The sequence below is a fragment of the Bos taurus genome, chromosome 1, assembly GCF_002263795.3.
Source record: "Bos taurus isolate L1 Dominette 01449 registration number 42190680 breed Hereford chromosome 1, ARS-UCD2.0, whole genome shotgun sequence".
Classification (NCBI taxonomy): Eukaryota; Metazoa; Chordata; class Mammalia; order Artiodactyla; family Bovidae; genus Bos; species Bos taurus.
In genome coordinates, this window is record NC_037328.1 from 98,272,920 (window position 1) to 98,291,577 (window position 18,658).

General features: G+C 37.2%; 1 protein-coding gene across 12 annotated transcripts in view; it reads left to right on the forward strand.

Annotated features, from left to right (window-relative positions):
* Positions 1 to 18,658, forward strand: part of MECOM (MDS1 and EVI1 complex locus) — a 656,396-nt gene that overhangs the window by 580,406 nt on the left and 57,332 nt on the right. For 8 of the 12 annotated variants that reach the window (XM_024995577.2, XM_024995595.2, XM_024995585.2 and 5 more), the window contains exon 3: positions 10,311 to 10,445. In XM_024995577.2, coding sequence (XP_024851345.2) covers positions 10,311 to 10,445 — 135 coding nt within the window. Of the gene's footprint in view, positions 1 to 6,680; positions 7,431 to 7,611; positions 7,918 to 10,310; positions 10,446 to 18,658 lie in introns of those variants that run through there. The other 4 variants (XM_003585683.6, XM_024995612.2, XM_010801438.4 and 1 more) reach the window with 3 other exon arrangements.

The window sequence follows — 18,658 nt, forward strand, 5'->3', positions numbered from 1 at the left end:
TGTGTGTGTGCGCGCAGGCACATACCTGGCCTTCTACCCCAGTTTTTAGAGCTCTTGGTTCTCAATGATATTTCACCACTGTCTCTGAATTCTCCTTCTTACTGATTGGCAGAGAACACAGTGGGTGGGACAGAGGAAACCCAGCTGCAAGCCAGACAGAGCGGACATCTTTGGGGGTAGCACAGCTTGAGAGAAAAAAAACATTTTTCTTAAAATTCTTCTCTCCATAGGTCAGGGTAAGGATTAGGGCAACTGACATTGGAATGGAAGAAAGAGGATAGAAAAATACTTACAGTTTTCTGTTCCTTAAAGTACAGCCAAACCATCTTCCTCATTGTATGTGGATGTAAATCTAGTCTAACCCATTACACAAACATGAAAACTGTGAAACTCAGTGTTTTGACCTGTTCCCATGAACTCAGAGCAGCTTGCACTCATATTACCCAATTTATTTTCCCAACACTCTTAGTAGGCTGATACTATGAAACTTTCATAGAAACCAACTCAAAGGTTAAGTGACTTGCCCAAAGACACACAGCTAGGAGAAGAAACGGGAGCAGAGAAAGGTCTTCCAGCTCACTTTTTCCACAGTATTAAGGGTCTAAAAACACTCTGAATGGTGTTTCTAGAGCCTCAGGAAAGAAGCTGACCCTGGATTTATTACATAATGTGCTAAATGCTATCTTGAAAGATTGACTTAATTTAAATTGATAAAATAATAAAACATGAATGCCTAATGGTTGAGGTTAATCCCAAAAGCCTTAATTTAGTACCTTAATTCTTTGGTCTAAAGTTAGGAGGAATGAGGGATTTGGCTTTTTGAGACTAATTATAATCAAGATAGTAATTTTTGTTCAGTGATCTAAAAATGCTTATTATCTGAACAACCAGATTGATGTGTTATGTTTTACTATGAATATTCATTTCTCAGTTTTATGAATATATTTACTCATCATTTTTTTCTTGAATGTATCTTTTAATGTATATGCCTCATTGCATTAAATGGCTCAACTTTGGGGGAATAAGAAAGAGAATAATAATGATATTGTATCTCTTTTTCTCTATCAGAATTTTACTTCAACATACTTTATGAAAGTTTTTATTTTATCAAAGTGTTTTCATTTAAACTTGGTATAAATTTTTTGTTGTTGTTGTGCTTTTGCCACAAAATAACCACTCAGCATAATAGCTTAGGACTGAAATACATCAAAACAGAGCAACAAAAAATATTTAAAAATGGCAACCTTAATTGGAGTTTCAGAAATAAATCTCTGAGTGTAATAATTTATTCCCTAGAGCTGTTGTCTCAGCAAAGTATTTCATCTTAGTTTCTGAAGAGCTGCTAGTCATTACTAAATATATTTAAAGTTGAAGCCAAAGAAAAGATCACATTTATTCTGGCCCAACTATATTTATGAGATACTCAATGGTTAAGAGCATCATCTGCATTTTTAAAAGATCAAATAGGCTATTATGTTTGTGTAGTTAATTAATGAAAAGGGAAGTAGGTAATGATTCACTCTGAAAACTTTTCTATCACAGTATCTGGGATCCCATGCTGGAAGGACAATAACGGGGTGCTAATTCTGAACGCACACAGGGCCGTCTGACAAAGACATGGAGATTTGTAGGAAATCAACCCTCCAGCAGTCCTGGCAAGCCAGACTGACCCTAGCAAATGAAAATAATCAAAAGTAATTAGAAGCGTGCTGGACTACTCCTCAGAGAGCCGGGCGGGAGAGTAAACATGCCTGAATCCTTGAGCCACTGCAAAGGCCCATGTCTGAGCTGTTAGGTGCCCTGACCTTGTCCACATAAAGATGTGATTTATGAAGTGCAGGGCACAGCAGCAGGGCTTCTGTCTTCTCCTGGAGAACCAAATTACTGAGGTGGAGATTAACATGCTTTCAGTCGGGCCCATTTCCAGACCAAGGGAAATTTTTTATTTACATTTTTTTTACCTTTAATTTCCTCTTTTCTTTTCTTTCTTTCCTTTTTTAAAAAACAGTTCCCCTACCCGTATAGATTAAAAAGAAAAAAATCAGACAAAGTTCATCAAAAGGAACTAGAAATCTCTCTCCTGAGCAGTGGTGATAATGTATGTTGGTGATCCGACATTCAGACATTCAGAGCTCTTTTTGTTTGTAAACTCTTACTGTGCACCACTCTTTTGCTGGGTCGACCTACCCACCATCACAGAATCCACTTTCAGATTTAGGGAGTCAAGCTTGTGGACTACTCTGATTAAAACGTATAAATTAAAATTAAACAAAATATTCTCTTTGATTCCACGGCTTTCCAATCTAGTTTGTCTTGTCTAAACATGATGTTTCATTACAAGGTTTACCTATTAAATGAAAAGATTTGACAGAAAAAATTGTCGGTGGTCAAGAATTTGGGGCAAGGAAAGAGGAGAGGCAAATTGGAGCTTATGTATTGGGAGAAATATTTATATGTAAATCGGTGGGAAGTCTCTTGGGTCCTAAAGATGCACTTGTATTTTTTTTCTTATCTTTGTCTCAGTTAAGTTAGTAAGATTTTACAAAATCCTATTCTGACATGGAAAAGGAAGCATTGATTTTCTTTTTAAACACACATCAATATCCATACATGAAGCTAATTTAATTAGCAAGCAGTTATTGTTCAGCCAAATGTCAATTTCTCAGATTATTTCATGCTTCTTGATGTGAACTGTATGCAGCAGGATTTAACAGGATTTCCATGAATGAAACTGCACTTGAGCAATGTAAAAATGCACTTGTATGTTCTTGAAAAGCTTAAAAAAGAAAAAAAAAATAAAGAAAGAAAAAAGAAAAAAAAACAGTGTTAAAACAAAAATGTCAGGCTTGGAGTTCAGTGTATATTTAGCCTCCTCAAGAAAGCCAAAACTGCAGAATTAAGGGAACTCTACTTAGGCTGAGGTTATAAAGTGCCTTCCTCTATAAACTAAAAACATAATGTCAGGGTGAATGGGAACATACTTTATTAACTTTATGGTATTGAAAACTGCCAGCAAGTTGTCTTGTTTTTAAATATTGTCCTCTGCAGAGTGTTACAGGGCTGTTTGTCCACAGGAAGCCTATTAAAAGTGGACAGTGCAGTCATTTCATCTGGCTTTGGCTGGACTGCTTTTCTTTCCTTTAATGATGTGCTGGAATGTACCATGCCCATAGGGTCTCCATTAGCAGAACTTTTACTTCTGGGACAACCATGAAGTTTAAGGCTTAAAAGAGGCATCAGCTTACAGTCTTGTGGGAATCACTTGAATACTGGAGCACTAACTTCTTACTGCTTTAACTAATATATTGACTTATTTTAAATAAACAGTTACACAATGAAGGCAGAGCCAGTGGCCTTATTGGAAATCTTTGAGTCTTTTCAAGATTCTGCAGTCCATGCAGATGGGGGGAGGAAGGAAGGGGCCTGAGGAGGGTTTATGCCCTTTTCAGACCAAGAAGAAAACACACTAACCTCTCCCACCCCAACCCTTCCATCAGCCAAAGGTGGATCTTTGCAGCTCCCAGAAATCTATCAAGTCACACTCCAACCTCCTATCTTCCAATGCCTTTTTCCTAGTAAACAACAATTAACAGAACAGGGCAGAAAAATCAATCGGTCTTTTTGGGAAAATGTTCTGAAAATATGGTTCTTTTTTAAAAAGCATTGCCGACAAGTCACTCTATGTGTGACAAATCACTCCGTGCTTTTAAGCTGTACATTTGTTGTATGTTCTATTCTGTCCCCTTAATATTTAGATCATCTGTGCTGATACATGTTTGCAAATTAAAGCTGGTTTGAGATTATAGTAAAACCATTATTTTTAATAGCCCATTTCAAGGGCAACGCTAAACACTGCAGAACCGGCATGTTACTGATTACTGCTGAGCAGACAGCAGCTTTTGCAGATTAATTTGTAACTGGGAACTACTGTAAACAGATTTCACCAGAAATCCCAAGGAATAAAGGAAATTGGTGGTGGTATTTGTCTCCTTATATTTATTTATTGTTTTAGAAACCTCCTGATGGAGAGCGAGTTAACACGGAAGAAAAGCAAGCCCCCCTGCAAAAACCTTTTCCTCCCGGCCCTCCGGCTCCTCTCTCTCCATGTCACTTCTGATCAGGAGAGGCAGGTCGGGGTCTTCTCCTAAAGGGTTATTACTAAAATAGCCAGAGGCTCCTTTCATGATAATTAAGGCTCTTCTAGCTACTCTCACATTTCAGGACCCCATTTTTAAACTTCAAGTTGGGTCGTCAGGAAAAAGCGAGGTGATTGCCTTTCCGTGAAGGTATTATAATCAAAGAGGGGAGGGGTGGGTGGGGGAAGGAGAGAGAGAAGTAAAATTGAGATTTGATGTTTGCCCAGGCCTTTCAGTCTTTCTCACAAGTTATTCAGTGGAGAACAAGACTGATGATGATATTAATAAAATAATAATGATGAGGCTAAATAATCGCCTCTCTAGATCAATCTTTCAAGGACTCAGAGAGAAAGTGTTAACTCTTTTGGCTTTGTCTGGGGAAGCGAATTTGATGCACAGAAATAGCCTTAGCTCAAGCTGGTGTCTGCCGGTCTGGGCTGCAGGGTGCACCGGTACAGGCTTGAGGCTCCGGAAGGCATGGGATCGCGCGCGAGGCGGAGGGCAGAGCCCAGCTGCCCGCGCCCGGCCGTCGGCAGCCGGTTCACCTGGGTGGCTGGAGGCCGCAGATGCCGCAACTTAATCCGGGTCACAACGCCATCTACCGGCTTGATGACACATCTGCAAGTACCCAGACCTTGAAAGTCGCCCCGCCTCCCCCACCCGAACCCAATATAAGGGGAAAAAACTCGGAGGCCCTTTCCACGAAATCCTAATTTAGCCAGGAGCTGCCACTGATTCCATACGAACTTTTGTTTATCCACCATCATTTCCTCCTTTTCAGAGCAGCTTTGTAAAGGGCAAGGGGGCGGGGGCCAGAGGCTAGGGCGGGGGACTGGGGCGTTGAGCTCTCTCAGACCCCCTGATCAGGCCGCACTGTCTGAAGCAATCGGTTCCCCCAGATTACTTGTATTTAATACACAATGCATCATAAAACAAATCCCTCATCCTGACAGGAAGAAAATAGAACAGCTCATAGCTCGAGCCGGTCCAATTTATGGCTAAATTAAAAAAAAAAAAAAAAAAAGGCTCCTACAATGGGCAAGTTGAGGAAGGGCAGGAAATCAATGGCAGCAAACCGGGAGCTCTTAAAGGTTCTCAAGCGCCGAACTCTATGGGAATATCTGACCGGGTTTTAGGTTATTTACAAAGGATTTTTCCTGTCCTACCTACCACTGCTGTGCGATTTTCCCTCAAACAATGGCCATTATCTGAAATAACAGTTCAATGTCACAGATAACAGGCCACCGAAACGAATTAGTCACCACCTCTTGTCATTTTCTCCCCCTCCCCACATCCCTCCCTTTTGTTACTATTTTTGTTTTTAAATCAGCATTTTGGGGAAATATAGATCGACTAGATTTACACGTCTATTTGCACTTAGAGAAAACAAAAAGGGACTTGTACCGTCTCTCCGTGTGCAGATGAAGTGGAACATAAATGCGCTTTCCATCCTCTCTCTTCACCCCGCCCCCTCAAGTGTCCCTTTTACTCGCTTACTTTGCTTAACTTTCCATTGTTGAGCTAAGTTGGATTTTGCCCATTTGTTTTTATGAATGGAGTTTGTGATTTTAAAAAGCGTTTATTTTCATTTAACCGGTGGATTTCACTAAAATGTCTAAGCTTGGCTAAAGTAAATCCATAGACACTTTTATTTTGCCATGCATTCCCTATAGTCTTTCTTCCAGTGTTGTTTCTGGAATGTGTTGATAAAAACAGAACATATATATTAGAAAATCATTAATCACCGGGTATTAGTTGTCCCCTCAAAAAACACGCATGAGGTTAAAAGTTAAAAAATAATCTGAGTTATCAAAATTCCTTAATTCCACTTTGGGGCGTTCATGATGTTTTAGTTAATGTATTAAAGAATATGACAAAAACTCACGAAACAATTGTCAACCTCTCTCGGCCCATAATAGGCTATCTGGGGAGGTTATATGCAAATAATGTTTCGGATTTTTAAAATCCTTCTAAGAAAAATATGATTTCAAAAGTAGCATATTCTTCTGCTGACCTGTAATGGAGAGAATAGAGTACGAATTTCAATGATAATAATAAATACTTAGCAAAAAACTGGAACCGTCTTTTCCAACTTTTTAGGCTACTGTTTCCTGAGAAAATCTAAACTAATGATATTTAGCATGAGCCACAGTCTCTTTACTCTAAACGTCTTCACCCCCTCCAGCGCCCCACCCCCATTCTCGGAGCACACACCCTCACACCCCGAAAACACTTTTCCACCCCATCACTCCCATCCCCCAATACACACACACACACACACACACACATACGCACACGCACACACACACTTGTGCTTTCAGGACACCTAAACAGAGGATATTTCCCTGGGGAAAGAAATCCTGCCTGGCGAGATCTCCCCATTGGTTGTTTACCCAGAGAAATCTACATGTTTAAGGGGGATGGTGCATCCGTAATCAGTCTGACCCTATAGGACTGAGTCTTAGCGACCTTTTTGTGACCTCTCCCGCCAGAGGAGGCTGCTGTCACTTTAAAAATTTACTGAAAGAGGAGCCCGTCTGGCTTCCGATCACTCTGGGGCGGCGGGAGATAGCTCCCTTTCTCCCTCTCCCCGGGTTCTTTCTGGATGGCCGAGCAGATCCTCTTTAAAGAGACAGTTCATGAAATAGAAACCCGGCGGCTGAGCTAGGAGTTGCGAAAGGGGACGATCCCGTGAGGGTCTACGACCAGGAAAGGCGCAGCGGAGGATCAGAAAGGGGGCTAGAGCTCCCCTCGCCTCCCCAGGCCCCCCACCTTTTCAAACTCTCCTCCTCCTGCCTGTATCTCCCCCCCCCCCCACCCCCCTTTGGACCGGGAGAGAGAAGTGGAAGAAGTTTTAGTGGGTTTCAGATAACTTTCATTACACATCGGGCTGATAAGAGCAAGAGAAAGTGAGAAAAGAGGGAGGTGATGTGAACCAGAAGGAATAGCTCGGAGCTCATTTAGGAAGGGGGAAAAAAGCCAAAACACACCAAACCCGGGTCACCCAGACAAGCGGAGACTTCATTTCTGGTCTTAAAAATACACTGTTGGCGGACAATAAATCTGAAACGCGTGGTCCTGGCGAACAGATCCTAGAGACGGACAAAGTTATCAAAGACCATTCGGAAATCGAGACTCGAGGCTTTTTTTTTTTTTTAAACATCTCGAAATGTGGCTCGGGATCGTATGAAAGGATTTTCGTGCAGGAAAGCTGGGGGCTGCTGATTATTTTGTTTGTTTTAATTCTTCTGTGATTGCCTTTTATTGCTGAGTTGAGGCCATAGAAATCTTAAGGTAAGAGAACTAAAAAAAAAAAAAAGTCTTGGCGATATGCATAGTTTGTTACTTGGGACAGTTTCCTGCCTTGGCACCTCTTCTCCGGGGCGCCCCCCGCCCCCCAGCCTTCTTTTCCTACTTGCCCGCTGTCTCGCGGAGCCCTGTGCTTATCTACGTTGCCGGGACTGCCGATTTCCTTGTTCCTCCTGTGCAACGGTGCGGTCTGGACGCGTCTCCGGGGTGGGTCGTCCGGCCTTCGGTGGGTCTCTCTGCCGGCTGTCGGCCCTCCTTTCCTCGCGCTCTTCTCCTCTTTCCCCTCCCTCCGTGTGTCTGTCCGTCGGTATCAGGGACGCAGAAGGTGGGGTTGCCAAAATCTGAATTCCTGGCACCGGCCACGCGACTTTGGAGCCGCTTTCGGCCGAGTTCCACCTTGCCAAGTAACAGCTTTGCTGTCCAACATCGTGTGCTGCTTCGCGAGAAAGTCACATTCGGACCCTTTGGCTAGGTTATGGGGATTTTTTTTTTTTTTTTTCTTTCGCTGTTGGTTTTTTGAAAGGGCCTTTCTCTAAAGTCCACCTAAAGGGAATTCTTTTTTTTTTTTTTTAAGCTATCTTTGGGACTTGACAGCTTTTAAAAACACAGGAGTGTGTTAGATGAAATGACGGAAGATTTGTTGTTACTTTATTTTATTCAAGATTTCCGAGACGATTAAGACATTTGGGAGACAAATGCAGTTCTGTTAGCAAATCAAAAGCGAATAATTCACCCGGGGTCGGGGGCGGGGTGGGGGGGGGGGAGGTTTCTGGAGAAAGTTAAGCTTTTGTCTTGGGGCAAGAATACAGGGAGTAAGAAAGTTAATATGTTGGTGAAATATTTGAATAATCATATTACATATATGTAAAAAGACATTCTTTGGAAATGAACCTGTTTTTAAATTAATTTCACTGTTGACAGTGGCAATGGCAATAATGTTAACACGGAGTAAAATTACACCTAGTATTTTTATGTGTAGTATATGCAATACTTAACTCTCTGCCCTCGCAAAAAGGGAATGCTGGAAAGCTAGGGGGATAGATGATTTTTGACTTTGAAATTAACAAGTTTTCCACGTCTTTCTGCAAATATGAAATGGAACTGGTGTTGCATTTCACTGACTTCACCCTATTTCCTTCATTAAATATTTCTCTAGTGTGTCAGTAGAACTGCTTTTTTTTTCCTCCTGCTAGTGGAGAAAATAAACAACAAAGATCAACCAGAAATCAAACAAACCAAAAAACAAAACAATCCCAACCTTTTACTATTTTAAAGTGTGTATTGCTGTTGTTATTTGTAATACTTGCAGACATCTGAGGAGAGGGTGAATCTCAAGTTGCCATTTAAGCTGCTCAGCATTGAGAGTTGAAGAAAACAGCTTAAAGTTTGTAATTTTATCAATGAGAAATTGTTCAAATCTGTTCTCACTAGAGAGGCTATTTAATATAGACTTTTTGTTGTTCTTAGTGTGAAAGGTGTCCTTGAAAAAGACTTGATGTGTGTGGGTGTGTATGTGTGTGTGTAGCAATTATTACTCCTATCTTATGTTTCAATTTTTCTTTTTAAAATTGTGGGACTACTTATTGCCCTTTAATTGCCTCATGGCCAAAGGCATATTCATAATGCCTCTTGACTAGAACCCTCAGAACACTGGGCTTCTTGAAGTTTGTGGTGAGTTAACCATTTGAATCTGTAACTGAGTGATTACCTGAATTCTGTGCAAAATTGCTTTGGGTCTATACACTCCAGAGTTTAGTTTTAACTTTTACAGGTATAGATACAGCAGAGTTCTGAGTGGGAGGGGGTTATTTAATTCATCAATTAATGTTCTGGACTATATTGTTTAGTCTTTGATAGGAAACGTCCTCAAGTTTGGGTTAACTGATTGACATTAACATTACCAGACTTTCTAGTTATTCACCATCAGGTCAACAACTCTGCAGCTTTTAATATTGGTGTTTAACAACATTGCTGCTAGTGAATCTGAATAGCCTCCTTTAAGTAGACACAACTTTAAAAACGGACATTTTCCATTTCAGTTTTAGTTTAATAGGTATCCTGAGTAGTGATTAATGTTTAACATAGGTCAAATGTAAAATCTCATGAAAAATAACAATACATAACCATATATAATGATGGCAATTTATTAAAAAATTTTTATATATTGTTTACTTCTTCACAAGCCAGTTTTGGTATTTAACTTACAAAACATTAAACTGAAATATGCATTGGCATAGGGTACCTAAAACTTTAGGTTGACATATTTTTCACGAGTGTTTACCAATTATTTATTTTCATTTGTTTTTCTTTGGTCAGTAGCATCAATGAGACGAATCTTACTCTCTTCTTCAGATAAGGGTGTGATTTGTTTCATGGTAGTGCAATACAAACTAAAAAGGAATTTGACAATATTTAGATTAAAGTTTTTAAATTGCATTAATTTAAAGTGCAAAAATGTGAAAGTATATGCTTACAAGGGAAGACTATCTTAACATAAAATATTGACTTCTACAGTTTAGAAATATTATGTTAATATATGGTGTTCAGTATTTTTTTTTGTAAAAAAATCACATTGGACAAATAGCACTCTTTTATGAAAAATAAGGAATCTGACATTTTTGAAACCAATTGATCAGTTTTTGTAGTAATTTACAATTGCTTTGTTCCTTTAAAAGCAGTACCGCTGCCACTTCTAAGATAACTTACTATTATTCCTTCTGTATTAATATGCATGATGTCTCACTTCTTTTCTCATAAGGATTCGAAGTAGGAAACATACATTTGAATAAAATATTTTCAAGCAATTAATTATTCTAATGAATGAACTGATACAGAAATCGATTGTTCTCATCTTCTTCTTTCTAGATCTTAGATGAGTTTTGCAATGTGAAGTTCTGCATAGATGCTAGTCAACCAGATGTAGGAAGCTGGCTCAAGTACATCAGGTTCGCTGGCTGTTATGATCAGCACAACCTCGTTGCATGCCAGATAAATGATCAGGTATGTTGTAAAGATTTTCTTGTCTTTCTTGGAGAGCACTAAAGTATCAGTGAAGCCTGAAGAATAAAAATAACAGTGAGTTGCAGTAGACCCTTGTGGCCTGTTTTTTGATATGGTGAAAGGTAATGCCCAAATATAAGATGCAGAATAAAGTAATTTTCAGTATTACTTTCTTTCAGTACTTCTTTTTTGGGTAGTTTCTTCACTTTGTGTTAGTAAAACTTCAGAAATGCTCTATCTAGTCTTCTGTGTATGACTGAATGATTTAAAAACTGAATACTACTTATTAATAGGTACTCTTTATCAGTTTTTCTTTGCCTTCATAATAAGGAGTCATTCATAGAAAGTACTGAACTAATCAAGAACACTGAATTTTTGCAGAAATTGCAAGTAATACAGTTGAAATATATAGATTTTATTTTAAATAGTAGGTAGATATAGATGTATGATCTATGTGTACGGTTATCTGATTATGCATTTGGTTTGCTTAATTATAAACAAGAAACACTTAGATTAATCAAATACGTTTTCTGTTGTTGTTGATGTGAATAGTTTAAAAGTATCACTGCTGGAAATTGCTTTATAGAAGCTCATGTAGTGAGGTTAACTTTAATAACAATAACTATGAAACAAGATCATGAAAATATCATGAAACGTATTCTGCACTCAATAAAGTGAGGTTATGAATCTTGTAACTTAGTATGATAATACCTAAAACAACAAGAAGTTCAACCTGTTAATTTGTGTTTTATAAATATCATTGGGTTAGAATATAATTATACTATCATCATTTATTTCTTTTAAACCAATGGTTACCTAAATCAAATATGTTTCAAAGATCATATTAAATTGGTTGCTTGGCAAATCTACTAAAAAATCACCACCAAGAAAAAGAAAAGTTTAAATTAGATGTTTCCAACTGAAAGCTGGTAAGTAATGCTAGCATCATATGGTCTATGACTCTATTTCAATCATTGTTATGAGATTATTCTTTGGCATTTTACCAGCTACCAGATAATTTTTACTGACTAACCTGTATAAGAGGTAGTAAATTATAAAATTCACTTTAAATGGGAATCATTTAAAAATCTTCAACATATATCAAAAGTAATAAACCAATCAATTGTTTTTTTCCCTTTGCCGTAAGAAAACAAGAGGCATTACTGGAACAAAGTAGATCATTATTAAATTAGCTATTGCTTATGAACAGAAAATATCCCATCTATCATATGAGTTACTGTCACCATCAACAACAAACATTTTTTGAGCACTGACTATTTTGTCGATGTGGGAAATACATAGGTATTATAAATGGGTGAGTTGTGCATGTGATGTTGCTTTAAAAAGTAACTTGAATACCTCAAAAGGCAGTTTTAAGATGAAATAATGTAATTATATCATAATAGTTATTTGGTATTCATATTTACTGACAATAAGAGCTATTTCCTTAAACAGATAGAACTGTTGCAGGACTGGTGAAAAGATGGTTGAAGAATGAGACTTGTGGACAATGTATTTTTTTCATTTAATATTTATGTCTAAATTATTTTTAAAAATATGCTTTTGTCCTTGGGAATTGTGATTCCATTAGAAAGGGAAACTATTTTGTTATTCATAAGTATGAATTAGTTTGCTTATTAGAGTAGGCATTTATAATTTTCATATGGTTACTTTTGAGGTTCCCATTGTAAAATGCATTGCTTTCAAAAGAAAATATGCTGGTCTCATATCTTAATGAATAACATGTTTATGTATTTTAACTGAAGAACCAGGGAAACTAGCTAATCAGGAAAATCATAAAAGACCAATATTAGACATATACTATTATTTCTGTAAGTTCTCATTTTAAACATATATTATGCTGGCAGAAATCTAAGATGGTAACAGAGTGCATATCAAATAACATAGTTGTGAAATTGACATTATATGGTCAAGTAAGTTCACCCATAAACAAGAGAGGAAAGTCAGAAGTAAAAGTCAGATTTGTGTGGTAGGCATATATGCATACAATCATACTTAACACAGTTTACAAAAGAGAGCAGACACCAAAATAGTGTATGCATATATTATAAACATACTCATCTTTAAATATATATGCATCTTTTCTAAAAGTCATTTAAGACTGGCAATTCCAGTCAGCTTTGAAATGTGAATGTTGGACTATATATAGTGATAAAAAAGCTGACTAAAGAAATTCTCTAGGTCTATTTTTTCACTCTTTTCTGTGAGGAATAGGAGCTGCCAAATGGTGAATAAGCATAACTCATCACTTAATGAACGTTCCCATTGTGTGAGATATTTAATATCCAGATATAAAGAGAGACACCCTAGATCAGGAGTAATTATGAAACATGAACAACATCAACTCACCTGCCCAACACAAAAGCAAATGAAGCACTTGACCAGAAACTGTAAAAAGTGTTTCTCTTTGCTCTGATTCTTAGATAGAGCTCAAGTTTATAAAATGAATTTTAGATAAGTCCTGGACTACAAAAAAGAAGAATTTTGGAGGAATCTTTTAACTGCAAGCTAGACATTGTGATAATTAGGTTACCTAGCAAAGAAAGATGACCTAAAATAAAAAAGAAGATATAAATTACATATCTTTACTTTTGCAAAGATATGCATTTAAAAAAATTCTAATATTAAAGATCAAGTTTAGTCAATTTGGATCAGTTTTATAATGATGTGAAGGAGTTTTATAAAACAGAAAGAATGTATCTGCTGAAGATGATAATGCAGTTTGATAATAGTGGGACAGTCAGAACATGCATCCTGGATAAAACTCATATTTGATTTGTTTGGGGGTGATGAAGTACTTAGAAACAGCCTGGATTTTGATTTTCAGGTAAAGTTGATAAAGGATGTAATCTGTTTTATATCATAAAAACAAAGGCTATTCAATGAACATTTTCCTAATACCTCTCTACAAGCATTTTATTTGAGGGGATTTTCCTGAGTTTAAATCTTCCAATAGATTTCTGCAAGTTGTTTTATTGCAGATTTTTTTTTTCCAGGCCAGAGTGAGCTTTATGGCAGCTTTCTTTCTTGACAGTGCTCCCTAGAAGACTCAAGTTTGTTTTTAGATATCTTTTTTGTTGCATGTTTTCAGAATTGTTGCAGTGACTTTTCTTGGAGATAGAAATTCTGAAAACACTGGTGCCCTTGCTAAACCATAATTTCTAAGTAGCTGCAGCTTCTGACTAATATCCTTATTCCCCCCTGAAAATATTATATTAACTATAGTAATTTACCTTTGTGAATGAAGGCTGCACCAAAGACACTAGTAAATTAAGTCACACTCCAGTCATAAAAGAATAGATCCACTAAAAACACCCAAGGTTCTTTATCCTTGAAATCCTAATTATTTTTTCTCTTATTCCATAGTTTCTTTACACTATTACATAGCTACACCGCTATGGCACAGATTTTAGCTGGAAGTATTTACTGAGAGAGACAATGCTTCAGTACAGTATTTTTGTATTTTAAGGGTCTGAATTGTTCCTGGTTGTGGGTACAGATCTGGGACTGGGAAGTAGATCAGGGCAGGAGCAGAGGCAGAAAGTTGGACGATGAAAGTTCTTTCCAGAAGAGGTCCTCAAGAGGACCAGATGTGCAGAGGAAGCATGAAAATGGTTTATTAATTATTTAGAAGTTTCATTACATATGGAAGCATGCATATGTCTAATGTCAGGTATGCCAAACACCTAGATGATTTACTGAGTGTTTTGTTTTTTTTAAATCTGGATACTCTGATGTCCTTTTCTTTGACGTCTTGTTGATTCCTTACTTTTACACCCATTTTGATGGATGGATAGAGCATGTTGCATTAGGTCTGGTCTCACCCTGCTCCCACCTTTTCCTCCATTCTTGGAGAAGTTTCCTCAGACCTCCAATGTTGCCATACCCATCACCTAGATTAAAGGCAAGAGGATCCACAACTCATGCCCACCCCCAACACCTCCCCATTAGGCCAGTTCTCATCTCAGGACACATTCACAAGCTTAGTGTACTTAAGAAATAGCTCTCTGGACACAAGTTTTCCTCTAATACTTCTTCATGGTGAGATCATTTTAGTGGTAATCAGACGGATCGCTAAGGCCGTATTCGTGAAAGTGAACTCTTTCGACTTACACAGCACCTACCTTTCCTCTCGTGATTCCAAGAGCGATCTGGGCATGTACTCTGGGGTAATGTTTTTTAGCTCTGTGTGTATTCTGCACCACAGAAAGGAACACACTTTTATTCAAGCTCCTGGCCTGCCCTAACATGGTCTACAAGTGGAATAAAGTTCTCAGGAACCCAAGACATTATTAATCTTGTCATTTACACAAGGTGATAAGTCCTTTCATTTTTAAACAGGCCCTTGACAGTTGGTATTTAGTAAGTACACTAAGAGAAGTCTGCCGTTCACTCCAAAGAAAGCGAAATGCGTCGATAAGAGATTATCTAATGCCCGATGTGTATTTTGAAGAAATAAGACCTAGAAGAAGGAGTGCCCCTCAGAGAATGCATAGTCAGAATTCACTTAAGGGATGCTGCCAGCTCCCTTGTGGTTGAGGAACAGCAGCAAGATCCTACAGTGTTTTCAGCTGGAATAGGCATTGTTCTCGTTTGTGCTTTACCTTATAAAGTTTTAACTGCTTCCAGGACCATCACGGCTGAGTGGCACACCCGCTCTCCCTCTCCTTGGGTCCAAGTCAATGGTGCTATCAGGCTGCTGGGACACTACAACAGTATTATTATTGCAGGCTTATTATAGGCTCAATTATCAAGTTATTTTCTTTGGCTTTTAGGAAAAAAAAAGCATGCCTGCATCATTCAATTAATGCAATTTGTGCAAAAAAAAGCAGGGAAGATCAATTACATAAAAGCAAAATATAGTATCTTAGCCTCTTTCTACTTTTTAAACATGTTTGCATCAACTGTCAGGTGATTTGTTAATTTGCTCTTCCTTTGCAAGGATTTCTGTCCGCATTCTCTATGACCTCTTTTGATGTTAAAATTATTATTGGCTTTGGCCATTTTCTTTGCTTTGTTTTTAAGTCAAGTTCCACTTTTATACCAAAGTTATGTTCTGCTGTTTTAAGATGAATGCCAGCTGGCAATACCCAGAGACTGGCTTTGTGAACGGTGCCTAAGTGGACTTTGAGGGGATGTCGTCTGGCTGATAAGTTACTTCCTTCACTCGAAGATGAAACTGTCTCAGACATAGTTTGTCATTTGCTATTCACATGATAAAACAAAAAACATCCCCTCCCCCAAAAAAAAACTTCCATCATGTAATTGTGCCCAGCACACAGGCCTGTCATAGCACTACAGAAGGTAGGGATTTTTATGAAGATTGATAAAGCACGTAAGTTCACTACAAAGATGATCTGTGCATTTTAAGTAATTCATGTTTACATGTACACAACATTTTTCATACAGGAGGATCTCAAAGCATCACACCCATACCAGAGTCTAGCTATTTCTGGAATAGCATCAAAAAGATAGGTGTCAGAATGCATCACAAGCCATCAAAGAGGAAAACATGTTGGTCAAGAACACAAGAAATGTGTCCAGCCTAGTTAAAAACCCAAAGAAGATCTTTAGTTTCCTCTCTTTTTGAGCAGTCTGAAACTGTTGAGGATGATCAGTTTTATAGAGTCAGGCAAAATGGCCACATTAAAGACAGGTTGCTAAGGAATATTTCTTGTGAGGTCTATAGCGTGATCTTTAGAGGTTATTTAACAGGATGCTTGCAAAGCTTCCAGGCTGGTTACACAACAAGCTCCAGGTCTAATAATAAGTGGATCTTTATCACTTGCCCTGTTCTTGCAAACTAGAATCAACAGGCAATTCTCTCTGTTTTATTTCATCCAGTAAATTATACTTGGCTTTCTTTTCATGTTATTATGGAAGAAATAAAAATGTGTATGTGGGGGGGGGCTTCTTCCCCATTAATATTTTTGTTCTTAAAGTAGCTAGTGTATATATATATATATATATATATATATATATATATTTCTGGTTTGAAAGCAGATACATCAAGACTTGCACCTGATATTTCTCTGTTAATATTTTCTAGTCTTTAGACTGTTACCTTGAAGACAAACTCAGAATACTGTGTCTTTGGAGAAACTAAGGATGGTTTGCTTTAGCAAAGCTTGGCCATGACAGTGTTTCCATGTTGTTGGACAAATTTCTTTACATTCTGTTATTAATCTCTGTCTGCTGAATACACTTTTTGTTATCTCTTTTAAATCAGGATTAGAATGTGTAACAGGGTCCTTCTTTTAGAGGTGAAAAAACTTGACATCACTCCTGCCCTCCAGAATTGGGGTTTCCCACAGTACTATGCATAGGTCAGGGGTCCAGAGCACCTTTCCTAAAGCCAGCACGTGTGCACACGTTGTCTCTGTGGGCTTGGTGTTACTTCTGCAGCACCAAGACTGACAGATGTGTTTATATCAAATATTGACTTTGTTCAGATGTGCAAACTGTCATTTACCTCCCCTCCCACCCAGCCTCTAAACGTTAAAGTTCCATTCACCTTTTCCTAGTCTCAGACTGTTATGAAGCTGTAGAAAATAAAGCATTCAGGCTGAATAGTGGGAGTTGGGAGAGAAGGAATCAACTATCTACTTCAAAGCGAAAAGACAGAAAAGACAGCAATAGTCTGAAAAAGTTGTCTCAGTACAGATTTTGCAGGGAGTACGTTTCTCCATTATTTCAATTATTACAACTTCCTGAATAGGTTGAAGGTCACTCATAATTCACACTTCTGCCATTTTCAGACATGCCAAATGTAGTCTATTAAGCATAAATAAAACTTCCAGTGCTTGACCAGGAAAAATAAACGGGAATTCATAACAATGAGTCCTTGTTCATCTTTTTAAAAGTAAATGGTGTGTTTTCTTTCTTTCTTGTTCTCCCTCTTGGGCACTGAATTTTTCTCCTGTCTCAGTAGTGCAAGCATAATACTTTAAATCGACCCAAGCATAGCAAGCCAGACGGCAAGTCTGGTCTGACAGATTCTAGATTTCTCTATTTTATAAGATTAGAAACAAGAACCCACATTATTACCATTTATAAATACAAATGGTAGCCATCATCAATTTGAGGGAGGAATTGGTTGAACACAGGCTCTGACAGTATAAGAGAAATAATCTGAAAGTCTTTTATAGCCTATTACCTTTCCTATCAGAATGCTTATAGTGTCCATACTTTATTTAGTGACTGTCCTCTTGGGGTTAAATAAAAGAAAATGAATATTTAATAAAGTGTGATTAATTTCAGTTCCAACTGTACGTAATAAATTGTTATATACAACATATATTACATATAATATGCAATTTATAAAATATATCTTTTATGATATATAATTAGAAAATCATATGCCATTAAATATTAATTTATATTAATACAATAAATTGCTGATTTTAAAAAGTTTCCTCAAACATATACTTAATCACATTTGTAAATCACTATAAAATATATAACATATCCAAGCACATATATACTGATATATAACATTGTATGAAAATATAACTTTTGGCTGTCTAAATTTGCTAAATCAAATCCACATCGCCACTGCCTTTTTTACCTTTAGCTTAGCCTTAACTGAACAGATATCCTTTTGACATTTGGAACCATTACAAGGTTTGATTAAAATAAATTAGGAATAATAGTTATTTTTAGAGTAATTCTATATACAGGTATAATGTTATATTTATGCCTTAAATTGTGAATTTCACCAGCAGTAAAAGTGAACAATTTGGGAGATTTTGAGTTTTATCTTCAAATATCTGAATGATTTAGAATTTTTTAAAAACATATAAAGAAATTCCACTAGTGTGTTTTTTTAGCAAGTTTTTAAAATATAAGAATACATAAAGATCTGTTAAAACATTTACCGTAATATTTATTCTTATAAATTAAAGTATTCAGAGATCCAAATATAATATCCATATTTACAAGGATAAAGATAAAAAGCTCTTTGGAAAGATTAAAAAGAGTCCAGCAAGATATTGGGAAAATTATATTTTTTCTGTGATAAAATGAAAAGACCATCTTAACTTTCAAAAGTTTCTATGAGTTAGGTCATGTTCATAACATGTTGTATTTCTGCAATTTGGTGTATTAGCTACCAAAAAGAAAAGTCTAAAGGAGTTAACATAGTTTTAAAATGTTTATCATGATTTTTAAAAAATGGAATTCTCATATAATCC